The sequence below is a fragment of the Podarcis liolepis genome (assembly GCF_965112155.1).
Source record: "Podarcis liolepis genome assembly, chromosome: 18".
Lineage (NCBI taxonomy): Eukaryota > Metazoa > Chordata > Lepidosauria > Squamata > Lacertidae > Podarcis > Podarcis liolepis.
The window spans coordinates 8,356,878-8,382,994 of record NC_139572.1 but is presented as its reverse complement, the minus strand read 5'-3'; the positions used below and the strand labels follow the sequence as shown (position 1 = coordinate 8,382,994).

The window sequence follows — 26,117 nt, the reverse complement described above, 5'->3', positions numbered from 1 at the left end:
CCATATGAAGTGATCTTGAATAAGCTCACTGCGTGGGAAAAATTAGGATTCCAGGCTAGTTGGGAACACAGAGAGCCAAGACATGGTTGTTCCTGATTGATGATCATAGTACAAGTATATGATCATACACATGTTGCATTAATGTCCCCTTTCTTAATGTCCTGTTCTCCCCAAAACCTGCTTGTCTGTCATAACTCCTTCAGAAAACAGCAGCGGGTAACCCTTTCTGCATTTCCACCTACCTGTGAACCTCCTTTGCTCCTTCCTCTGAGCGTGATGGAGCAAATGCTTTGCAGTGCTGGCCATGCAGTTAGCATCAAATAAATGTTGAATTGATGTTTCTCAAGTCTAATGAGACACTGCCCCTGCTTAAGCCTGCCAGATTGCTCATTCCTCTGTCTCCTCCCTGAAGGCTCATTACTGGATCTGCCCACCCAGCTTCTCCACCCCACCCCCTTTCATGTTTCCTCCCTCCCTTGCTCATCCATCTCCTACAAAACCTACCATGTCCTTTTCCTTCTCCTCCTCCCCACCTCCTCCCCCATATTTATCTGAAGCACATCCTGCGGCCACCATGAACCCTTGATTTTTTCCAATGGTTCCACTGAAATTGGGGTATGTGTCAGCTGCAGCTTTTCATAGGTCTGGCACCAAGAAGTCGTGATAAACTGTTTGCATCCTCTTCCCCATGACTTCATCTTTGGGTGGGGCTACTCCTTAGTTTAAGAAATGTCACATCAATCAGAATCCCATGTTAAGCTGACACACAACTTTACAGGATTTTAAAATTGTATTCTTCCTTAGTTTTTCAATGTGAGTCACTTCAGCTCAGCTCAGATCTCAAGGGAAACCATGTTTTCCTCCAGTGTGAATTCCCCCACTGTGTCATTTCGCTGGTGCCATAGCCAGGTTTGGGGGGGGGGGCGCTAGCTGGGCTTTTTGCCCCGGGTGAAGCCTCCAGAGGAGCACCATTGAGGCTCCCAGCCTGTGTGTGTACGCAAATGCACATGCAGGTGTGTGCGCATCTTTGACCTGCATGAGAGCCAGTGTGGTGTAGTGGTTAAGAGCGGTAGTCACGTAATCTGGGTAACCGGGTTCGCGTCTCCGCTCCTCCACATGCAGCTGCTGGGTGACCTTGGGCTAGTCACACTTCTCTGAAGTCTCTCAGCCCCACTCACCTCACAGAGTGTTTGTTGTGGGGGAGGAAGGGAAAGGAGATTGTTAGCCGCTTTGAGACTCCTGAAGGGGAGTGAAAGGCGGGATATCAAATCCAAACTCTTCTTCTTCTTCTTCTGCATGAAAATAAAACCTATTTTTGCCCCAGTTTAGCTCGCTGCCTGTCCCATCTCCTTGTGACTGGAATAAAGGAGATTCAACCAAACCACAGCTTCCTGAGGAGCAATGGGTCAGTGCGTCTGGCTGTCAACTAGAAGATTGGTGGTTCGAGGCCACCCACCCCACCCCAGGGACAGTTGTGGGCAGTATTCCTGCATTGCAGGGGATTGGACTAGATGACCATCAGGGTCCCTTCCAGCTCTACAATTCTTCGAGATTTACACCTGAGCTCCGCTGTGGTTTGTCTAGCTCTAGTTAGTGAGTAAACCAGATCATGAGACCACAGTTCGATCTTGACTTCTCTCTAACCAGAGTTTAAACAAACCGAAGATCCCCAAGTTCAGACGGCATGGGGAACCAGAACTTGTTTAAAATGGTTATCAAGTGTTTCCCATCTCCTTGTAGCCGCAAAAGAGAAGAGGTGTGAACATGTGAACCCGAGGCTCACTGCAGCTCGTTCACATAGGGGGAAACGGGCTTTCTGTTACATCTGAACCCAGGACTTTGAGTTGTTGTGTGGTGAATGAGACAGATAAGTCTTGTAAATCGAATCAGTTGGATGGAGTTGCATTGTCTCCATGGCAAAAGGGAATGAACTGTAAAAATAAAGGGGGCCTGACATGTGATCAGAGGTTGACTTGTCTATTTAATTGCTTTCCAGACTCTCTGGATGATGAGCAAGCTCTACTCAGTAGTAATTTGTATCCCCCCCCCCCCCTTCTTGTAGTTGGAAAAAGAGAGAGCCACAGTCGCCCCTGGAGAAAGCTCCTCGCTCCAGCCACCTCTGAAATACGAGCAGAAGACCAAGCCTCTGATTCCTGAGATGTGCTTCACCTCAAGTGGCGAAAACACAGAGCCCCTCCCTTCCAGCTCCTACACCGGAGAGGATGGAAGCAGCCCCTTGATTTCCTGTGCCAGGTGCTGCCTGCAGGTCCATGCCAGTAAGTCTACGCTGAGATTCTCTGTATTTTGGGCCCAGCCCTTCCTTTCTTTATGGTGGCATCAGAACTTCTGTCGGTCCTTCCCCCTCTGCCTTGCAGCATTGCATTAGACGAAAACACCCTCCACCTGTTGCTGCAGCACAGGTTGCCTGGTAAGAACAGCCACCTGAGAGCATCCCTGGGAGGGATGTAGATTTCCAAGGAGGTCTGTGTGTGCTTAGAACTAGAACTGCCTTTCTCTGGGTTTCATTGTCTCCTCCCTCAACCATCACAAAGCATAGAGGCATTGAAAGCTGCCTTAGATCAGGTTTGTCCACATAGCCCAGGATGGTCCACTGTGGCTGGCAAAGAGGTCTGTGTCTTGCAGACACAGAGAGGTCTTGTTTCCTGAAATGCAAGGGGGTTGGACTAGAAGACTCTCAGGATCCCTTCCAACTCTACTATTCTATGCTTGCACTTTCTACCTGAGATTTCCAAATGGAGATGCCAGGAACCAGCCCTGTGATCTTCTGTCGGCAGAGCAAGTGCTCTGCCACTTATGCTATGCTCCTTCTCCCATCCTGTAACTTAATGTCACTCTTTTGTCTTCAACCAATTGTCCTTCATCTTTCTGACCTCTGGTTAAATGTGTTGGGATACTGCCAGGGAGACAAAGTCCATCATGGCCCCAAGCCTTCTGCCGGGCATCCATCGAACTCCCGTAGGCATGCAGTATCATCGATTAGTGACATGAGTTTCCTGAAATATCTTGCCACATTCCAGAGCTCATGCACACTCTTATCAGCAGATAATTGACAGCAGAAGTCGCACTCAGGAGAGCATTATTTACAAGCTTTATTCAGCGTTGATCAGAACAAAGAAAGACATGACTGCCTGCGTCAGTGTCTCCGACAGAGAGAGAAAACGAAAGCAATAGAATCATAAACATCCTGTGAACAGGACATGCGCAGACTCTCTGACTCACAAAGCCTGCTCCCTTTTAAGGTGGAACGGAAATATCCTAACAAAATGTTCGTCAACCATGAGCATTTCTCCTGCTGCCGCCTTGTTTCTTCTCTGTGAAGTTGGCTCAATTATTTCTTGAAGCTATACCCTGCCGCCCCTCACCTGTCTGCTCAGGCTGGCTGTCAGTGAACACAAGCAGCATTTCACAGACTCTGTTTCATGTTCTTTGGGAGCCTCATGACTACTGAGACTTGAATCTATTAGTATTGTTGTTGTTGCTGCTGTTGTTATTATTAATACCCCGTCCATCTGGCTGGGTTTCCCCAGTCACTCTGGGCAGCTTACACCACATAAAAAAATGTAAAGCATTAAACATTAAAAAATTTCTGATATAGGGTTGCCTTCAGATGTCTTCTAAAAGTCAGATAGTGATTTATTTCCTTGACATCTGATGGGAGGGTGTCCCACAGGGCAGGCGCCGCTGCTGAGAAGGCCCTCAGCACTGGACCTCGGTGTCCGGGCTGAATGATTGGGGTGGAGACGCTCCTTCAGGTATACTGGGCCAAGGCCATTTAGGGCTTTAAAGGTAAGCACCAACACTTTGAATTGTGATCAGATATGTACTGGGAGCCAGTGTAGGTCAGGTCCGGTGTTATGCGGTCTCAGCGGCCACTGCCAGTCACCAGTCTAGCTGCCACATTCTGGATTAGTTGTAGTAGTAGCTCATTGCAGTAGTCCAAGTGGGAGATAACCAGAGCATGCACCACTCTGGCAAGACAGTCTGTGGGCAGGTGGGGTCTCAGCCTGCGTACCAGATGGAGCTGGTAGACAGCTGCCCTGGACACAGCTCCATGGATAGCTATCAGTTCAAAATGACTCCAAGGCCACACACCTGGTCCTTCAGGGGGACAATTGCCTCATTCAGAACCAGGGGTCCCCCCCACACCTGCCCACCCCCTGTCCCCCTAAAACAATACTTCTGTCTTGTCAGGATTCAACCTCAATAGCCACCATCCATCCTCCAAAAACCTCCAGGCAATCCATTAATGTACCTATTCCTTGAATCACAAGGTATAACACAGACTGTGACATCTTTGGGGATAGCTATCCATGTTTTGGCCAGTTTGTGTTTAGACAGCAGGACGCAAATTTTTCAGTCCTGCAGGATTGTTTTGCGTAAATTGGACATTTTGCTTTTTGGCCTACTTTTCTCTCTTGCTCTTTGTTTCTAACTCTGGGACTCTGCATGGAGGGCATGTGCCCTTGCCTTGGAGCTGTGGCCTAATAAAATTCGTTCCTCATTAAGATGTTATTCCTGAAGTTGCCATTGGTCTGCTTCCCCTTCCCTTCCGAGCTCTTTTTGGGCAAGTGGGAAGAGAATGGAGATGTGAGTTTTGGGACAACGGAATGCCTTTAAGGAGTGTCTTCAGGCACGAGCAGACACTTAAGGGTTTTTAATTTTACGGAGAGTATTAAATGAGGAGGGAAGGGGTGGGTGTACCACATAGACACCTTACTCAGGTATCCTTTTGCGAAAGTTATCAGAGTGGGGTTTGTGGCGTCTTTCCCAGGGTGTCCTCTGCCTATTGGGTATGGATTTCTTCCTCTCTGGCTTATCCTTCTATAACCCTTGTGAGGAACAGGCTCTGGTGCGTATAAGTATATGCAAACAGTCCTTCACAAGAAACCTTGAGGGCATCTTCCAACAGAGATGCCAAAGCAAAATGCTTGAGCAATAGGAAGCAGCTGCAGTTCCCATTTGAAAGCAAACCCCCAAGAGAAAAAGAAGCCAGCTCCAAGCCTCTTTGCCTCACCCCAAGCAAGGGTTGGGAATGTCACCTGCCATAAACCAAAGGGCATTTTTTTTTTATTTGTTTCAGATGCTCAAGCCTCCCCTCTGATGTTTTCTGTTTATAGATTGGGCTCCTGGCAAGACAGTATCTATTAGAGGAGAGTCCATTATTTTATTGGGTCTTTCCCCCCCTCTGACACATCCATTATAGGCCGGCCTCCTTCAAAGCTTTCAGCCTGAGCAGAATGGTTAATTTGGAAGGCAGAGAAGGTCTAGGAAGGACAAGGGAAAGTTTCTGAAACATCTCTTTTTTATTAAAGGTTTCTTGGTTTTCAAAAATGTGTGCATGGCCTCTTTTTTCCAAGTTGTGTTTTCTGTGATCAGTTTCCTTCGTTGTGAGACATTAGTGTTCGGTTGGGAAGGAAAGAGCGGGAGGGTGAAATGGCGAGTGGGGTGAGAATGCTTCTGTTTTTCTACTTAGTGTATGTGTGGGGTTTTGTGTCAGCATCACTTGTATGTGTTCTCTTACTATTTGCTTGTTATATTTCCTTGGTGGTGAGAGAGGTTGGGGATGGCCAAGGCTGTGGTTGGTTGTCTTTGGTTGGCTGTAGTGAGATTTGTTTACGTGTGTGAGTGTGGGGTGTATGTGTGGATTTTTGGATCAGGTTAGCAAGGTTGATTCCTCCTGTGCTGCTCCCTCCCCGTGAATCCACAGTATATACAGTCCCTGCATCTGTACACACCCCACCAGAGTCATAAGAGACGTATTCTACACCAGCCCATGGCTCTCCAGAAGAAGAAGAAGAAGAAGAAGAAGAAGAAGAAGAAGAAGAAGAAGGGGAGGAGTTTGGATTTGATATCCCGCCTTTCACTCCCTTTAAGGAGTCTCAAAGCGGCTAACATTCTCCTTTCCCTTCCTCCCCCACAACAAACACTCTGTGAGGTGAGTGGGGTTGAGAGACTTCAAAGAAGTGCAACTGGCCCAAGGTCACCCAGCAGCTGCATGTGGAGGAGCGGAGACGCGAACCCGGTTCCCCAGATTACGAGACTACTGCTCTTAACCACTACACCACACTGGCTCTCAGTGTGGGAACCGTATGGGAAGGAGATATGGCTGCCTTGCCGTAACTCAGAACAGGAGCACTTTGCACTGCGGCATTTTGTTGCAGGTTTCACTGGTTTTACTAGTTCCATAAGAGATATCTGAACTCTGTATATAAAATGCAGTTATTTGTCATACTTTGAAATGTTCAAGAATGGTCACAATCCATCTAATCTAGCCAGGCTCTTTCCCCCCCTACCTTTTAAGAAGCAGAGCTTGAAAACCACACTGTGGTTGTTGCAGACACTCCCCCCCCCTGCCCCGCACAATCAATACTTCCTTATTGTCTCTCTCCCTCTGTTTGCATTTTGTTTTTAGTTTGCATCTTTCAAAAAATGCATCTGCTCTTCCAAAAGACCTATTCTTCCATCCTCTCCCCAAATACAGAAGCATATTTTTCTGTGCTCTCTTGAAGCAAGAAATCGATGTTGAAATTTCACAGTCTCTTCACACAGCTCTTTGGGACTCCATAAATATTTTAATTAAAGACAACAGTTTCCATTTTGCTTTCCTGATCAGCTTTCTGAAGGTGTGACAACCGAGGTCTTTCGTTTTCACAAGGTCTAGATTAAATCTTCTGCCTCCCCTGCCCTGGTGTGTGTGTGTGTGTGAGAGAGAGAGAGAGACTTCAAGGAGACTATGGGCTTTACATTATTGACTTAACCACTGCCCCATCCTTTCCCTTATGGGGATTATATCTGCCTCTGTTAAGTAGCTGCCTTTTATGTAACTCAAAAGGCTTCAGCATTACCTGAAGGTTTATACTCTCCCCATCACCGAGATTGTAGAAATAAAGTATTAAAGCACCTCACCAAAATATCCTGTTGAAAGAGAGAGAGTGGCTGTGCCTTACTTGGAGCCTTTCACTTTGCTTTGGCCCTTCTCCTAGAGTTAAATCATGTAGAACCAGAGTGGGGAAGCAGCAGCATCCGAAAGCCATACAGACTTGTCTGTCAGCCATGGAGACTGAGGCTAAAGGGCCACTGGATCAGGGGCAGAGTTAGCTGCATGGACGCCCGGAGCTGTGGCCATGCCGTGCACCCGGGGCAAGCTGCACGGGTTGGGGGGGCAATGTGCCACGCACGGCGGCGGAGCGAGCCCCCCCCCGCGGTGTGCTTTTTTGACACCCCCCTCAGAGATGACACCCAGGGTCGGCCGCCCCCACTTTCCTACACCCCTGCACTGGATTCCCCACCCCTGATGCAGTGGCGTAGCGTGGGTTGTCGGCACCCGGGGCAAGGCAAGTAATTTGCACCCCCTAACCCATGGATTTGCACCCCCTAACCCGTGGATTTGCGCCCCCTAACCCTAACCCCCAGATGTTGCGCCCGGTGCGGCCGGCCCCCCCTGCACCCCCCACGCTACGCCACTGCCCTGATGTAAAGCGGGTGTTTTAACTCATTGTGTGCACAGGGTCGAAGGGCCTGCCTCTTATATATTAATTATGAAGTGCCCTTGTAAATTTCTTTTCTGTCCATATGAAGTGCAGAGATGTGCGTAGAGCACCAGTGGTGGCTGCTTCTCAGCTGCAGAACTCTCCTATCCCGAGGGAGGGCCAATGCCCTAGCTTTTGAGCTTCTTGCAAAAGCGTTGTGAATTTTTTTTTTATTTGGTCTAGCTTTTAGAGTGGAAGATTTTGGATGGTAGGGAGGAGAGAAGGCATAGTATTCATCTTTTGTCTCTTTTTATTAGGTGTGTTATTCATATCTTGTTCTGAGCACCAGAAATGAGTGAGCTAGGCATGCGGATAATTCATTAGCTGAGCTTTGTGCACAAGATGGTTTTCCCTTCCTCTCTCTGAGCCTCTGGTTTCACTAAGATGGTTTCCTGCATTACTCCCATGGCATCAATTCTGCTCCTCGAAGAGCCAAAATGTGAAATACGCGCCTGGATTTTTAGTGTTGCTTTCTATTTATTTCAACCTGATGCTTTTCTATTTGTCACAGGTTGCTATGGGATACATCCTGACATAGTGAATGAAGGCTGGACCTGTTCCCGGTGCTCAGCCAATGCATTGCTAGCGGTAAGTCAAGCCTTTTTGGAGGGGGCCAAAAGGACGTTGGGGCAAGGCTATAATGTGCACGTCCCAATTTAGGGTTCAAGCTTAACTTCATAACCATGTGGGCTATAAACATACTTGTCAGAGTTGCTCCCCGATCCTAGCTCACAGAGGATCACGTTAGCCAGCGATCATTAAGTAAAGTCTTTATTGAGTTACAGTTTCCATTCTCAAGCTGCTGCGTGCAACTCTACGTCTTATGGTTAGATCGGCGAAGCTCCGTCTGAGTCTCCGCCCCTTGTGCACCAACTTAATATCCTAGCCCAGCTCCACCTTTTCCGCCTGACTGTTCTCCTCTGGGTCCCTCTGCCCCCCGGGGTCTCTTCCTTCCGGGATTCTTCTGACGCCGACCCCCCGGACCCTCCTGTCTCCTTGCGCCGGGCTTTAGGACCTGGCTCCCTTTCCGGGCTGCCTACTGCGTCACTTTCCTGTGCATTTGAACTTGGCGCGCGCGCCCAACCTTCCACCTTCCGTCTGACCGTTTCTTCGCTTCCCGATGGAGGTGTGGCCACTCCTGACTCGTGCCCTCCCTCCTGTTGTGAGCTGCCAGCGCTTGATCCCTGGCGCCCTTCCTCTTCCCTGCTCTCTGGCGGTGACGCTGGTCCCGATTTCCAACTGCTCCCCTCTGAGTCCCCTCTGGCTCTATCTTCCTGGGGTGTCCCCCTAGGCTCCCCCCTTGCCCTGGCCACTGGTGCTCCTTTCTGTGAATCTTCTGATTCACTGGAAAGACTCGGAGATCTCGGGTCGTCGTCATCACTCATCTTTTCTTCTGCTTCCTCCCCCTCGCTCTCTGTTTCCTCCCTTGCCCTTGCCTCTGCTCCTGAACCCCTGACTAGCGGTAAGTCAAGCCTTTTTGGAGGGGGCCAAAAGGACGTTGGGGCAAGGCTATAATGTACACGTCCCAATTTAGGGTTCAAGCTTAACTTCATAACCATGTGGGCTATAAACATACTGCTTGCTTGTTTTGTTTTAAAAGATTTCCCAGATGCTACAGCAATAGACATGCCCCTAGTATGAAACATTTGGACTCTTCCTTGAAATGCCTTTTTTCTTCTTTAATTGCTAACCTATTTTTTCCAATATTGTGCCTGTAGGATTGCTGTCTTTGTAATCTCAGGGGAGGAGCCCTTCAAAGGACCACAGATGGAAGGTATATAGAATACCAAAAAAACAAATAATATAAAATGAAATAATTTGCATGCCTCAGAATCCACCAGGATTTTATAAGTTTATAACAAGAAGATCCTCAAAATCCCATTGCTATGGCTACCTTTCTAAGTGGACTTGGATTTGTTATTTCCATTTGCAAAGTCTCTGGGTGGTTTAGGCTACCTTAATCTGTGTGAGGCGCCCCCCCCCCATGCCTTTTTAACTCTTCAGGGAGATTTTGCAGCTAAGCTTTCTGTTTAATATTTCTGTTTTGCATTTTTATTTTAAAGTTCGTGGCGCTGTGGCTTAGCAGTGGCAGGGCCATTTTCTTCCTTCCCCAGGGACGATGGGGAGGGGTTAGGCAGGGGAAAGGGCCATTCTCCAGAACTAGGCTGGGGGAGCTGTGGCCCTCCGTATGTTCTTGAATGATAATTCTCGTCTTCCCTGAGCGTTGGCCGCGCAGGCTGAGGCTGGGAGTTGGGAGTCCGACAGCATATGCAGGGCCTCATGTTCCCTATTTCATGCTTTAGAGACTTCTCCCAAAACTTTGAGAAATAAATGTTGCAGGCATTCAACTAGTGAGTTCTGAAGTGAGACAGGCTGAGGCACAACACACACCCTTTCTATTGCGAGGTGTGCCAAAATTGTTGCTTCTGTAATAAGTTCTCCTAGATAACCGGAAAGTCGATTAGTCCAGTTTCATTGCTCTCTGCCAGGGACCAGCAACTGCTAGCCTGTGGGCCACGTGCTCCGTGGACCACGAAGAGAGTAGCTTTTCATTATTATCATTATTTTCATCTTCGTTGTTTTGCAGGTGGGTCCATGTAATCTGTGCAATCGCTGTCCCTGAAGCCCGCTTCCTCAATGTCATTGAGCGCCACCCTGTAGACATCACTGCCGTTTTGGAGCAAAGGTGGAAACTGGTAAGGACCCATCAAAATGGGTAGGAAAAAGGAGGAGCATAACTTGAAAAGTGACGCAGGGTGTCAGCCTGCTGAGAGCTCTGGCAGACTTTGGCTTGGAGGTTAGGAGAGGCTCTGTTATGCTGTTGAGTTTCTCCCTCCCCCTACAAAGGGGGCTTTGGTTCATGCTGTGGAGGTAAAATGCATTCATTATTCAGGCCAGAGTGACGGCTCTGAATTGATACACAAGCGATAAATTGTGTGGAGCTACCTCCTTTATGGATAACCTGACATTTCCAGCTCGCCGTCCTCTTCATTACCCACGCTTGTAACAGCAAATTAAAAATCCTTTTTTTACATGGGACTTGCTTGTACTGCTTAATGGGCCTCCCCAGAGAAATCTGTTAAGTCCTCTGCAGCTGCCATGAGGCTTTACGGCTTGTCCCATCCCTTTGTCTGCTCTGCAGTTCCTTGCTGTTTTGAATAGCAGTTTCACAGAATGCGTTTGGTCTTGGAGTTTCTGTCTTTTTATTTTTTGCATGAGCCATGTCACTAGCCCTTGTTTCAGGAACCGCATGCACTGGCCCATATGCCAGTTTTAGAATCTAGAGCCTTAAAATGCAAACACGCACATACACACATAAACACAAATCGGGAGAGTTTCCAGCTGCTCCCAAGAATCCCTTCCTTCCTTGGGTGGTGGGATGAGCAGATCTGAAGGGCTGGTCAAATCATGGTATTGAGTCTAACTACGACACTCCACGTAAGGAGCTGTGCTGAACTGCAGCAAACAGAAATGAAGAGGCACAGTCCTCCACATTGCTGCAAGAATCTGTTGAAAGAATCCTTAGCTTAATAGTAGAGCACATACTTTGCCTCTAGAAGGTCCCTCGTTCAGTCCTCCATTAAAGGGCTCTTATCAGGGTCTGGGAAGATCTCTGTCTGCCTTGGAGAACAGATGGGGTCTGATTAAGGCACATGAAGAAGGCCTCTGATGATGATTGCCGGGTCCAGGTTGGTTCATATGGGGAGAGGCAGTCCTGAAGGTATTGCAGTCCTGAGCCATTTAAAGTTTTATTGGTCAAAACCAGCACTTTGATTCGGCCTGGAAACTGATTGGCAGTCAGGACAGGATTGACATTATACGCTCAAACCGTCTTGCCCTGGTGAGCAACTTGGCCAATGAATTCTGCAGCGGCTGAAGTTTCCTTTACAGGCAGCCCCATGTATAATGCATTGCAGTAATCTAGCCTAGTTATTGAATTCTTGTTCAGATTGTGCAGCTCCTCGTGCCATAAAGAGAGAAATAGCTCCCCCCCCTTTTTTTTTTGCAATGAAATCTTGAGTGGGTTAAATAGACCGGGCTTGAATTAGTCTCATTGGGAAAGCGAATCAGGCAAGACATCTTGCAGAAGATGAGCCCCCTGCCGCAGTTAACTAGCTTAAAAGCTAGAAGCCAAGCCCCCAAATCCACTGCTTGTTCTCCTTTGCACATTTCAGCATGCAGTGACAGGAGGTCTTTTAAGGAAACACTCAGGCACAACTGTTTAGCTGCTTCAGGGAAAAAAGTTCTGTGAGCTGGGTCTTCCTTCAAAGAAGGAGCAGATGATGATATAAAGGTCAATGAGGCTTGGGATCTTATGTGGCAGAACAAAGAATTGGGGAGAGGGCAGGAAGAGCATATTGCGCTAATAAAGGCTTAAGCAGACAGTTATCTTGGGTTTAGAAAAGACAGGTTTTCTGTCTTCCCTCCATGTAGTGTCACCTGGGACTAGGCCTATTGTTTCCAGAATAAAGGCTGAAAGCTAGAGAATTTGCCCAGGTCTACCCAAAGACTCCATAGCTGAACAAGGAGATGAGGCCTGGTCCCCCTGCTCAAACTCTCAACACTGCAGGTTGGGCTCAGTTGTAACTGCTAAGGGCAGGGCAGGGCAGGGTAGGGTATGTCCACGAACCCCATGCTTCTGCATTCACCCTGTGCCATACCTTCAAGTTTTTCATCTGATCCGATATCTATATCCTCAAAGCAGCAATACGTGGAACATCGTAAGATAAGCATACCATATTGTGGTTATTGCCGGTATGCCAATTTAGGAACCGAATGGACTTTATCTCCTTTATCTACCATCCATTGGACTTTAATTTCTCTTGATAAGTTCTGTTTGCATGATGTGTTGGTCTATGGAATTACACTTTGTGAGATATTATAGGTTGAATTGTGTTTGAAATAGAAGTTACATAGTCATTGTTACATTGTGTGTGTTGTTACCAAGAGTGTAGAATTTGGCATATGATTAGCAGCTGTTCTTCCCTCTCCTTCCATGGGGGATTTTAAGCAGACGTTGGATGGCCATCTGTCACAGATGCTTTAGCTGAGTTTCCTGCATTGCAGAGGGTTGGACTAGATGGCACATGGGGTCCCTTCCAACTCTTCAATTCTGTGGTTCCAAAGGGCCACTTTGATAAGACATACACACACACACACACATAGCCTGCTGCCAAGGTTCCATTGACCTCATCACTGTTCTTAGCTCTGGGGGACCAGATTTGGCCCCAGAGTTTCTAGTTGCTGACCCCTTGACTAATATTTGATTTTGATGCTGTGTAATAAATGCTGATATGGCACAGTGAAGGAAGACAGCTGTCTTCACCTGGATATTTCTGTTTGATTCACAAATTTTGTTAGCTGGGCGGTGGAGGGGGGCCCCCCTTTAGGGGGGAGGGACCTGAGCTGTGGCCCCGCCACACATGTCAGGTATCAAGGCCAAGCTCTCCTTTGCCATAAGTGCAATGTGCTGCTTGGTTTATCAACAACACCATTTGTGTGGCTCCTGATTAATGGGGCTTTGCGGGGCCCGCCTCTGTAAATTATTTACGGCATACAGATTCGGAATAATTAGCTGTCATCTTCTCTGTGGAATACATGAAATGTAGCTTCCATCATGAGGCAGACAGGCCATTTCTTACTCTTAGCGATGATGATGGTGGCGATGATACGATTTTTCAACTTGGCTTTATTTCCGGGATATGTTTGTAGGCGCATGGTTTCTCCTTTGCTCCCTTCATCTCATACCTTTAAAAGATTTCTGCTGCTTCTTCCCTGGTAACGTTTTATCTTGCGAGACTGATAATGGCTAAGGGAGATGCTCAGCTTCTTCCTCCTTGTCTGACTTGTCAGGACGCATTTATGGCAGAGTGAGTCTCCCCCTCCCCCTGCTTTGCTGTGTTGTTAACTTAATTTGCTAGAAAATTGGTTTTGAGTTGCGTGGGTTGAGTGACCGGAGGCGATGATGAGAGGCAGAATGTGGATGAGTGGGTGCTTCTAGATCAGCAAGTTTCAAACGGTGTTTCAGGGAACCCCAGAAGTTTTTCTCAATGAGAAGAAAAGCAGGCAAGCTCACTCCTGGAAAAGAGCTCCTGGGGTCAAGGCAAGTGGCATGGTCCAAATAGTAGGGTTGCTGAGTTCAGCGGCCAGGGATCCAGAGGTGCACAGTGCGAGTTAGTAGACATTTTCCATAGTGGGAAGATAGCGGGGCTGCAGGAATGGAGGTGGAGGTATCTATTTTAGCAGCGTGTCTCACTTGCAAGTTTCCCAGACTGAGGAACTGAGCTTGGAGCAGTAGCCAGGCCCCTACTGGCTCTTCTGGTCTGGTTGCACCAAGAAAAGCTACAGTACAGTGTCTGGCCATTCTAGGGGTAACACATTGTTGTGGCACTCCCAAGAGCTGCCCTAGTCTTTCAGAGAACAAGGAGTCTGGGCCTGGCTAACAGTTTGTTTCCCGTTATCCATATTTCCCTACCCAGTGTGACGTAGGTGGCGCTGTGGTCTAAACCACCGAGCCTCTTGGGCTTGCTGATCGTAATGATCGGCAGTTCAAATCTGCACGATGGGGCGAGCTCCTGTTGGTCTGTCCCAGCTCCGGCCAACCTAGCAGCTTGAAAGCATAAATAACACTGCGAGTAGATAAATAGGTACAACTATGGCAGGAAGGTAAGCGGAATTTCTGTGCACTCTGCCTTGCACAGCAGTGTCCCATTGCGCCAGAAGCGGTTTAGTCATGCTGGCCACATGACCCAGGAAGCTGTCTGTGGACAAACACTGGCTCCCTCGGCCTGAAACGAGATGAGCGCTGTACCCCATAGTCTATTTCCGACTGGACTTAACCATCCAGGGAACCTTTACCTTTTTCCTACCATGTGTTGGGTACCACACACACACACACACACACACACACACACACGATGTGATTCCCACCCCCCTTTTCGTGGTTCCGTGTAAAGTCATTTCCGAAACTGCATCTCCCACTTTACACCTTCTTGGTAGTTGCGCCTGCCCTGTGGAACGCCCTCCCTTCAGATGTCAAGGAAATAAACAACTATCTGACTTTTAGAAGACATCTGAAGGCAGCCCTGTTTAGGGAAGTTTTTAATGTTTGATGTTTAATCGTGTTTTTAATATTCTGTTGGGAGCCGCCCATAGTGGCTGGGGAAACCCAGCCAGATGGGTAGGGTATAAATAATAAAATTATTGTTATTATTATTATTGCTTGGTTACTCTCTAGTTTTCTTTTAAATTAACCTTTTAAGTGCTTGTTTTTAGATTAATCCTGCTAATGCCGTTTAGTTGTTTGCAATCGTTTTTGAGATAGTGTTAGATACCTTCTAGCATGTGGTCTTGGCCTTGTCTGACCCAGCTGTTGCACCCATGAATGCACCCCAGAATTCCCTGCACAGCCCACATCTTCCAGGGTAGACATGTGGAGAGAGTTCCTGGAAAAGAGGCCCTTCCCAGTGCTGGCTCATTTCAGCTTCAATCCGATCTACATTGGAAGCCATTCCAGTTGTCTCTGTCAACACTGAAAGGTGGCACCGCTTATTGCATTTCAGAAAGGAGGAGGTGGGCTAGACCTTTGGGTTTTGCATCACCCGGCCTTCGTTTGCCCCTGAGCCAGCCTTTGCCGCAACTTGAGATGTAGTTGCTCTTAATAATCTCTGCCTTTCGATCACTGTGCAAGGTCTGTTCAAATGCCAGAGTGACAGCTAGTGGTCAGATGTTTGAGAATGACAGGCATGATGGAATCATCTGACCACTAGCTGTATTGAAAGGTATTGAAGGAGTATAAGGAATGTTGGATTGTTTCTTCCAATAATGGGAAGAAAGAAGTCATAGTTCAAGAAGAAATTGGGCAAGCTGAATAAATTTTGGGGAGTAAATTATTTTGATGTAGCTATAGGGTGGAACTTTGGAGTTTTTTGAGGAACAATTAGTACATGGAATAAATCTGCTACAGTGGCTGACATACTATATGAGTAATGTTTTTAGTGGTTGATATATTTTTGTGTATGTTCCTGTATTGGTCTGGCATGTAGTTTTGACGTGTTTTCATTTGTGCACATTTTGATACTTCAGTGTTGAAAACAAACACAAAATGCCAGGGTTGGGGCCCTGTTGTGAAGTGTGCGATCAAGTCAGCTAGTCAATACCAATGAAATCTCATTATTAAATTGCCAATACCCAAATCCCTCCCTGATTAGAACCAAGTGCTGATATATGACATGCCCTGTAGTGGCACCTGAAGGGAATCTTCAGCTTTTCTCAGCTCAGACTGCAACAATGGAAACCCAACACGCTGGCTAATAACTCTTAGTAAATATATAATCGGTATGATGTCATTCAAAATACACGAATAAGCCACTTCAAAATAATGTATATATCATACAACACATCTCACAAATTATACAAGTAACTGCAAGTTGTTATATATCGTATTTTTTGCACCATAACACTCACTTTTTTCCTCCTAGAAAGTAAAGGGAAATGTCTGTGCGTGTTATGGAGCGAATGCCTGCGGGTGGCGGGGGGGGGGATCTGCTGCAGTCGTGAGCAGAGGATCCATGGTTCCCCTTCCTTTCCTCCTCCGTGGTTACAAAGCATGGATCCACATGGATCCTCAGGATTTTTGCATTGGGCTACTCCAAACTCACTGTCAGATCACATGTCTGTGGCCACAGCATGAACCACAAAAATCATATATCCACTATTTCGTTTAGAATATTTATTTCTTGTTTTCCTCCTCTAAAAACTACGTGTGTGTTATGGTCTGGAGCGTGTTATAGAGCGAAAAATACAGTATATCAGAGTCAAACAAAGGTTCAAACAACCAATGAATAGCGAGGAATTCCAAACTGTCTCTCAAAGGAAGACGTCTCTCCAAAGTCTCAAAAGGACCGTGCATCCGGAATAGCTCAACTGTTTCGGAATAAAGTCTTCATCAGCTAGAAATGGAATAGCAAGCAATGAATGACAACAAAACCGAGCAACCTGTATGTAAGATGTACAGTAGAACAAAATATAGAAAGAGGTACATACCGAATAATTATCAATGAAATATGCATATTAGTGAAGATCATACTAGTGGATTCAGTGCTCACTGGATAATGTAGCTGCTGATGCTTACAACACAAACACATAGAACGTACAAAGTTGACCACAGGTGTTTCACATCACAATTGTTGCAGACAATGTAAAGAAACTTAAAGCAACAGTACGTCAATTCTGGCATTACAGTGCAAGATGTAATGTAAAATGACAGACTTAAAATGGAACAGATTTGGATAGTATACAATGGATTTTACATAAAACAACATTCAAATAAAACAATTGAAGTCAGGTTCTGAATTCAACCCCCCCAGATATTTGGATTTAAACAAATAAGCGGGTTTCTTGTTGACGCAATAACCGCTCAACGTCTTGCCCAGCCCCACGTGTACGTATCTGCCTCTGGGCTGGCAATTCATAGATGAAGACAGGAGACAAGCATCACCCTTCCAGTAAACCCAGCTATATAATACTTGCATTGCAAAGGGGGGCTGAAAGAGCAGGGCCTCTCCTAAGTTTACCTCATGGCTGATGTGAAATGTGGCCTAGCCCACACCCTAACAGCAGTTTCCTCTGCAAAGCAAATTGTTCCAAGAGATTCGAGCACGTGAGCCAAGCTGCAGGTGGAGGCACAAGCATAAGAAGTCAAGTTAGAATTGCCAGAAACGTCCGTGGTGATGGGTAGCTCTGTGCCATGCAGTAACACCAACCTTTATTCCTTCCCCAGAAATGTGTGTACTGCCGGAGGTGGATGAAGAAAGTGTCAGGCGCCTGCATCCAGTGCTCTTATGAGCACTGCTCCACCTCTTTCCACGTCACCTGCGCCCACGCAGCAGGGGTGCCAATCGAGCCGGATGATTGGCCTTATGCTGTGTCCATCACCTGCTTCAAACACAAAGCGGCCAGCCACATGGTAGGTCTCCTCAGTGGTTTGTCTCTCTTCCTTCACTCCTCTCTCTCTCGTTTTAAAGAAGCCTAATCTCGTTGCTGTTTTTAATCTGCCGTTCGTAGATCCCATTTTCAAGGGAGGTATCGCTGGCCCAGACGGTGATTACAAAGAACCGGAACGGTCTCTACTACCGGTGCAAAGTGATTGGCGTGACAACGCAAACCTTCTACGAGGTGAATTTCGAGGATGGCTCCTACAGCGACAACATTTACCCAGAGAACATTATTGTAAGTTCGAATAGGCTTCAGGTGGAAAAATATTCTATAGGTCTCTTTGCCATTCTGGAGGGTGTGTACTACTTTTCTGCTTACATGGCCGTGAGTCTTGTTTCTATTATTGCTAAAATAAGAATTCTGTCTTCTTGAGTTAGATTTAAAACAAAACAAAACAGAAAAGATCTAGTATGGAATTTATGAATGGCAGAAAAAAATTTGCTTCTGTTGTACCATCCAAGGAAGAGTGGCTTCACAAGTTTCGCTGGTAAAACTTGCAGAATATGTGTATTTACGAGATCAAGAAGTTTGTGATAAAAGATGGTTTTTATTATATACAGTCGTACCTTGGATCTCGAATGCCTTGGCTCCTGAACAAATCGGCCACTGGACGATCGAAACCCAAAAGTGACTGCTTGGTTTTCAAATGATTTTTGGAAGCCAAACGTCTGGCGCGGCTTCCAATTGGCTGCAGGAGCTTCCTGCAGCTATTCAGAAGCCACGCTTTGGTTTTCGAACATTGTGGAAGTCGAACGTTCGAATTCCGTTCGACTTCCAAGGTATGACTGTACATCGGCTTATATAGGGCCTTGTCCACTGCTCTCATAAATCGGGGCCTGTTAGATAAATGAGAGATTAAAATTGATAGAGGTGTGTGTATTCTCTCTTGCTATATATTAAAATTGTAAAGCCGCAATCGTGCTGCAGTTTGTGTGGCCACCTCCAGCACGATGACAGAACGGCAGGCAAACAAACAGCGGAAAGTGGTAGCGAGCTGTTTAAAGTAGGGCAGTGGGCATTTCAGAGTGTGGTTTGGCAAACGGCTTTCTGAAGACCCTCCTCCCTTCTGTTAAACATTGCTTCAGTGGAGAGGTGCTTCAGGTGGGGACGTCTGGGGTAGGCAAGGAGGGAGCGGGGCTGCATCAATAGGAGTATAGCATCTAGATCAAGGGAAGTAATAGTGCCACTGTATTCTGCTCTGGTCAGACCTCACCTGGAGTACTGTGTCCAGTTCTGGGCACCACAATTCAAGAAGGACACTGACAAACTGGAACGTGTCCAGAGGAGGGCAACCAAAATGGTCAAAGGCCTGGAAACGATGCCTTATGAGGAACGGCTAAGGGAGCTGGGCACGGCTAAGGGAGCTGGAGAAGAGGAGGTTAAGGGGTGATATGATAGCCATGTTCAAATATATAAAAGGATGTCACATAGAGGAGGGAGAAAGGTTGTTTTCTGCTGCTCCAGAGAAGCGGACACGGAGCAATGGATCCAAACTACAAGAAAGAAGATTCCACCTAAACATTAGGAAGAACTTCCTGACAGTAAGAGCTGTTCGACAGTGGAATTTGCTGCCAAGGAGTGTGGTGGAGTCTCCTACTTTGGAGGTCTTTAAGCAGAGGCTTGACAACCATATGTCAGGAGTGCTCTGATGGTGTTTCCTGCTTGGCAGGGGGTTGGACTCGATGGCCCTTGTGGTCTCTTCCAACTCTATGATTCTATGATTCTATGTCAAGAAAGGAGGGATTGGCCCAGGTGTGGGAGAAGGGCTGGCAATGGAGTTGGCAGGTATGCGGGGTTGGCGAGCAGGGATGGCAGTCGCTTGTATCCTATATTTTGTGTATGCAATTATTTTTAAAAAACCAAGCTGGGTCAGACTAAAGGCCCCTCTAGCACTGCATCTTGTTGGCTAGTCAGGGGCCTGTGACAGCAAGCAGGATTTGCACAAGCATCAACTCTCCCCCCTTGTAGTCACGGGCTTACCGCCTCTCATACTGCAGGAAGTATGTAGACATCATGTCTGGTAGCCTTTATAGCAGCGGTTCTCAACCTGTGGGTCCCCAGATGTGGTTGGACTACAACTCCCATCATCCCTGAGCTCTGGCCTTGCTAGCTAGGGGTGATGGGAGTTGTAGTCCAACAACATCTGGGGACCCACAGGTTGAGAAAGGTTGCTTTATAGCCTTATCATTTGTGCTGCCCTTGGAAATCCTGTAAAACGTGTCTGTGGGTGCTTGCCTGATCCAGCCCCTTCCCAGACTTCCTTAGTTGAACGTGTTATGGTGCCAGCCATTTCTGCCTGCTCTCCTCCCTCCCACAGCCCCTCTGACTTTCTTCCCTGACTTGCCTCTCAGAGCAGAGACTGCCTCAAGATGGGGCCGCCCGCTGAGGGGGAGGTGGTTCAGCTGCAGCTGACGGATGGCATCACTTACCAAGCCAAGTTTATTGCTGCCCAGATCAGCCAGATCTTTCAGGTAAGAGCCCAGCAGTGCCTTGGCCTTGGCCTTCCAGGCTAGATACTTTTACTAGCAGAGAAATGGACTTGCTTCTGGAATTCAAAGATGGACTGGTGACTTCCCTAGAGTGATGTTTCCTGACGAGTGTGCTGCTCCTCCATGTTCTGCGGAGAACCATATGTTAGCAAGCAAGCCCTGCCTTTGCTCCAGCTGGTGGATTCAAAGAGGGAAAGCAAAGCTGAGAGGGTTATGCCCTTTAAATTGGAGCCATCTTGATTCACGGCGTCATCATTTCCCAATTGGAAATGCATCGCTTAAGAGGAATAGTGCATACAACCAAACCGTGAACAGAGCGAGAACCCGTTTTCTGGGGCTAAGTAGCCTTGGTTAGGTTTAGTTTTTTTAAAAAAAATAATATTTATTAAAGTTTCACAAACAAAAAGTTTCAAAATTTAAGCATAAGAAAGACTACAAAAATGGAAAAATACAAAGACAAAACACCTAAGAAATACACAATAGAAACCAGTTAACAAAAGAAGAAAAAAGAAAGAAAAAGGAGAAAAAACACCAAAAAGCAAAACAGAAAATAGATTAGTATTTTCATATCTTGTACTTCATTCCCTAGTTTCTTGACCTCCTCACACCTCCCTTTTTGTATTCCAGTTCAGATATTTAATTCATCAAGTCCTTACCCTCTAGCATTTATCCTTACTCAAGATGTTAGCCTATTATACATATAATTTTTCCAATTGTCAATCCCTATTTACATATTCTTAAAAGTCTTTTTATCAATACCCCTTATTTTCCATCAGACATCATTTTAAAATTCCTAATTTTACAGTATTTCTGCAAGTAGTCTTTAAATTCCTTCCAATCTTCTTCCACCAACTCTTCTCCCTGGTCACGGATTCTGCCAGTCATTTCTGCCAATTCCATGTAGTCCATCACTTTCATCTGCCATTCTTCCAGGGTGGGTAAATCCTGTGTCTTCCAGCCTTGGTTAGGTTTAGAAGGAAGGATGGTTGGCTGGCCCCACAGAGGTTGCGAAATGTAAGGTGGAGGTCAGGTTGTCTGATGGCCACTCTCATTCCCTTCTGTAGGTAGAGTTTGAAGATGGCTCTCAGCTGATGGTCACAAGAGGCAATATCTACACCCTGGAAGAGGAGCTTCCCAAGAGAGTAAAATCACGCTTGGTAGGTATCTCAGGGCTACTTTTTACAAAGCTGCTGCTGCTTTGAATTGTTTTCCAGGACAGTTGTTGCTGCAGTGGAGAGAGGTCATGTCTCCTTTCTAGTTGCAGTGGTACCTTGGGTTACATACGCTTCAGGTTACAGACTCCGCTAGCCCAGAAATAGTACTTGGGGTTAAGAACTTAGCTTCAGGATGAGAACAGAAATTGCGCGGCAGCAGCGGGAGCTAAAGTGGCGCTTCAGGTTAAGAACAGTTTCAGGTTAAGAACAGACCTCCAGAATGAATTAAGTTCTTAACCCAAGGTACCACTATACTGACTTTGCTAAATCGGTTACCTGTTGGCTAGGGGCAGCTTGAGGCATTTTGGCACCCGAGGAAAAATAATTTATAGTGCCCCAGCCACTCTGGGCAACTTCTAACAAAATATAAAATAATTTGTTGTTGTTGTTATATCACCATCACCATTGCTGCTGCTGCTATCATCATCATCAGTATTATGTGGTGTGAATGTGGCATTCTTCTTCTTCTTACTATTATTATTATTATTACACCACCATATTTGTGACTCTATCCATCCCTTGGAGAAACTGAGTGATCAATACAGTGGTACCCCGCAAGACGAACGCCTCGCAAGACGGAAAACCCGCTAGACGAAAGGGTTTTCCGTTTTGGAGGCGCTTCGCAAAACGAATTTCCCTATGGGCTTGCGAAGACGAAAGCCCATAGGGAAATCTCCGGGACAGCGGGGAAGCGCAGCGCGTCTTCCCCACTGTCCTCGGACCTCCTCCCGCCGCCCGGCTTCGGAACGAATCTCCGATGCCGGGCGGGGGGGGGGCGGGGACACCTTCTCCCGCCGCCCAGCTTCGGATGGCTTTCCTGAAGACTTGGGGTGGGAGGAGGGTTTTCCTTCCCACCGCCAACATTCAGAATGCTGTTCTGAATGTTGGTGGTGGGGAGGAAAAACCCTCCTCTCACGCAAGCCCCGGGAACAGAGAGAAAGCGCTGCGCGCCTTCCCCTCTGTTCCCGTACCTATCCTGAAGGCTTGCGGTGGGGAGAAAAGCCCTTCTCCGCACCGCCAGCCTGGCAAGCGGTTTCCCTAGGAACGCATTAATTGATTTTCAATGCATTCCTATGGGAAACCGTGCTTCGCAAGACGAAAAACTCGCAAGAAGAAAAAACTTGCGGAACGAATTAATTTCGTCTTGCGAGGCACCACTGTAAATGGGGTTGTATTCATTCAGAAATCTCTTAGTGAAGCTTGGGTCCACAAGGAGACGCTTTCACCAATTGCCCACCTCAGGATTAATTCAAGAGCCTTGGTCCAAGGGTCTCCTGCCAGCAAAGCAGTGGCTTTTGTGAAATGTTGTCTCCTCTGGTCTGAAAGGGTGCTTGAGTTCTCTCTGCCTGTGTGCCTTCTGCCTTCCTCTCATGCCTGTCATTCTCCTCTTGCCCTTCTAGTCGCTCAGCACTGGGGCGCCTCAGGAAGACGCCGTCCCGGGAGACGACTTGAAAGCAGCCAAGCGCCCTCGGGTGGGCAACACCAAGAGCCCCGAAGTCCCTGGCCCCAGCCCCAACTACTTTGCCATCATGGAGACCCTGCTGCAGACACCCTTCCAGCCAGGAGCACACAGCAGCACTATGTTCTAAACCCAGAGGAACAGTTGATTTAAATTTTTTTCTAAAAAAAAAAAAAAAAAAGACGCAACTTTTTAAAACATCCTTTTTCACATCCCTGCGGAAAGTAATTTAACTAGAAAACTGTGGCGTGGGAGACCCAGCCTTTGTGCAATAACTTGCAAATTAATTATTTTATTCTGTTCTTGGTGTGGACTTCAGAGGAGCTCGCCCTGCTCTGGCCTACCTCTGTTCTTCCTGTTGACGAACTTTTGAGTAGAAAAAACCTTGGGGGGGGGGGGCGTTAACCTTCCGCACAGAAACTTTGGAAGAATATGTGTCAATGGAGGTTTGTGCAACTGAACATTTGATTCTTTGTTTGTTTTTTGTTTGTTTTCAGTGGTTAAAAACCTGGAGAAGCGTTCACTCCAGTTTTAAAATCTGTTTTTTTCCCTCCCTTACTCTCTCAATATATATTTTTCTTCTTTCCTGTATTTCTTGAAAAGGTGCTATTTCCCTGACTACTGAAGCCGCCTTTTTGGAATTAGCAATTTATGTTTGTGTGTCACACACACACACACACACACACACACACACACACACACACACACTTTTTATAAAAAAGGAAGAAAAAAGCAATTGCATTTTAAAAACAAAACAATACAAGCAGCAGCAATGTAATGAAAAAGTGAAGTGTTTCTACTCCCCCCCCCCCGAACATGGCTTTAAAACAAATGAACTCCCCCCCACCCTCATTCTGATTTTCTTTTAAAAAGAAAGAAAAAGAGTTGATGCCTGGTTTTATTGGAGGGAGGGCAGGTTTTATTGAAACGCCTCTTTTAAGGGGAGAAAATATGTTGGGGTAATGTTTGTGTTGAACAAAGAAAGTTTTCCTTTAGCCGAAATGTTTTATAATAAATGAGAGCATCACAACAGAACTGCTACTGGACAGAATTCAGTGTTAACGCTTTCATAAAAGTCATAAAATAGGTTGCCTGTCGCATCACCACCACTGGGGAATTTTGTGTTGGGCGTTTGGGAAGGTTGCATATTATTTCCCTGGTGTTGCGTAAGCAAGGGATTTCGGTTATGAGGCATAAGTCAATTGGCTGTTCTTTGGCAGGTGATGGAAAGAGGTAGTCAAATGAACTGTTACCACATTGGGCGGGTGGGGTGGGGTTGGGGGTGTTCCTGATTCCCCGTGCAGACGAAGTTACGAGCTGCAGGGGTCGTTTAGCAGGAGCGAGACATGACAGCATGTTTTCGGTCATCCTGAACTGGTGACAGCTTGCTTTTGCTCAGTTCCAGCAACTTCATGGCTAAACAAATCAACCCTTTGGGGGGTGGGCGGGGGGGGGGAGAGGTTAGCCTGTACTCTGTATACAGGGTTTGCCACATGCTTCAAATGGTCCCCAGTATGATCTGTACCAAAAATAATTTTGCCCTCACTTCACCGTTTTCTGAGAAGCTCTTCCTTGATTGTGGGTCTGGGAGAGGGCTTCTTCCCATGGCGTTTTCCGCTTCTGGAAACACCCTTTCCTGAGACAAAAGGCTTTGAATTTCTTGGGGTTTGAGGAACCAAGACAAGCAAGTTAAAGTTTCCAGCTATATTAGCCTTTGCAGATGTTCAAGCCATATGTGGGAGGTGGGGGGGGGGGTCATCCCTCCCCCTGACTTGCCTTTACGCGTTGCCTTTATCATTTGCACAAGGCGGAGAGCCCGGCATGTTAGAATTTCCACCCAGGTTCTGTTAGTGGTGGCAAACATGGCATTCTGTGTCTTTTACGTGGCAGGCCTCGTCCCCTCCCACCCCCTGGGTGTGCATGCATGTCACATGGCTTAGGCAAAGAAGAAAAGGAAGCATTTAAATGGAGGATTCCTCCAGAATCTTTTCTGCAAGATGCATTCCGTAATGGACCCTGCTTTTTACCCTTCCTCACTAATGGCTGCGAATAAGATTGTCTGCCGGGTTAGCGAAGGGGAAGAGAAAGACAGGTAAAAAAGGTGATCTTGGAAGCCCACGAGCTTTCATCTCACAAACATTGTTTCCTTCCCCCCCCCCCCACAACCTTTGCCCCCTGGGGGGGTGAAATCAAACCCCAAACTTACCCAAAACAGGATCTTAGCAAGCAGTTTCTAAACTTCCTTGCCGTGGAGAATCAGAATGCAGCTGAAACTTTCCTCTGTGTTGTGTTCCCCTGTCTCACCCCAACACACACAGACACACTTATTTCAAACGCACCCATGTGTTCCTTGGAAGAAGAAAACGGCATAAAGGGTAGTACTGCTTGTATAAAGGACATTTTTAAAGAACAAACAATTTGTGTTGGTTACTGGGTTGCCATAGTTCAAGTCAGTATTGGTGTGTGTGTGTGTGTGTGTGTGTAGATGCCTCTTTATTTTCTTGATAATCCCTGGGAGGGGTGCATTTGTTCAGGGCGGGTTGGTTGCAAGAGAAGGGGGCATGGTGGGCTCCACTGTATGGATAAATGCTGACTGAAATATCACCATTGCTGTATTTATTGTGTATATTTAAATTGTACAAAAAAAGGAAACAAAAATGTTGTTCTCCCCTGCCCCCCCCCCCCCAAATATTCAGATGGTGACCTTTGTTTCTGCTTATGCCGTGAACCTGGCTTTTGTAGAACACTTTTTCTTTTTGTTGGTTGTTGTTTCTGTTTTATCCCCCATCCACCCCACTTCTTCTTTTTCTAATACACTTACCAGTTTTGGAATGTTTTTGTGATCTCTTTGGGGAAAGGGCCTCCGTAGGAGGAAGCACTAGCAAATCCTCCTCACTTCCTTGCCAACCCTCCCCTCCCCTGAATTCATATTTGCAAGTGGTCTGTGTGTGATACATCTCTAGCTATCTATCGGGGTTTGCTTACTCTTAAAACAATCTGGTTTTGTTTTAGTTCCCCCCTTCCCCCTCTATAATTAATGATGGGGAACTCAGGGATTTCCTTGGGGGGGGTGTGGGATGGCCCAGAGTTGTCCCCTCCCTGAAGAGGGAAGATTTCTCTCCAAAATGTTGTGTTTTGTTGCTCCAAACCCAACTATCTTCTTGTCTAAGGCCAAAATGGAGGAGAGACATCGTGGCTTCTGAAATTGAAGGTTAGAAATAGCCATCAAACCCTAGTTGATGCACCTGCCTGGATGTGTCCAAGCCCCATTGGAAGCCATCTGAACTGTTGGCTATCTCCACATCTTGCAACAGTGGAATGTGTCATTAGTCCCATTTGTCTGCCCTCAATACCCCACTTATCATTTTTGTTGGGACGGTCCCCAAATTCTAGCACAGCGAAGGAGGAA

The 26,117-nt window shown here is 46.7% G+C and overlaps 1 protein-coding gene across 4 annotated transcripts in view; it reads left to right on the top strand.

The window, feature by feature from the left end:
* KDM4B (lysine demethylase 4B) overlaps positions 1-25,540 on the top strand; it is a 188,554-nt gene extending 163,014 nt beyond the window's left edge. For 2 of the 4 annotated variants that reach the window (XM_083483665.1, XM_083483666.1), the window contains exons 14-22: positions 2,063-2,276; positions 8,062-8,138; positions 9,269-9,324; positions 10,138-10,246; positions 17,332-17,517; positions 17,616-17,780; positions 19,898-20,017; positions 21,100-21,192; positions 22,650-25,540. In XM_083483665.1, the coding sequence (XP_083339791.1) occupies positions 2,063-2,276; positions 8,062-8,138; positions 9,269-9,324; positions 10,138-10,246; positions 17,332-17,517; positions 17,616-17,780; positions 19,898-20,017; positions 21,100-21,192; positions 22,650-22,838 (1,209 nt within the window). In that variant the 3' untranslated portion in view covers positions 22,839-25,540. The remainder of the gene's footprint in view (positions 1-2,062; positions 2,277-8,061; positions 8,139-9,268; positions 9,325-10,137; positions 10,247-17,331; positions 17,518-17,615; positions 17,781-19,897; positions 20,018-21,099; positions 21,193-22,649) is intronic. The other 2 variants (XR_014520980.1, XR_014520981.1) reach the window with 2 other exon arrangements.
* The last annotated feature ends 577 nt before the right edge of the window (positions 25,541-26,117 follow it).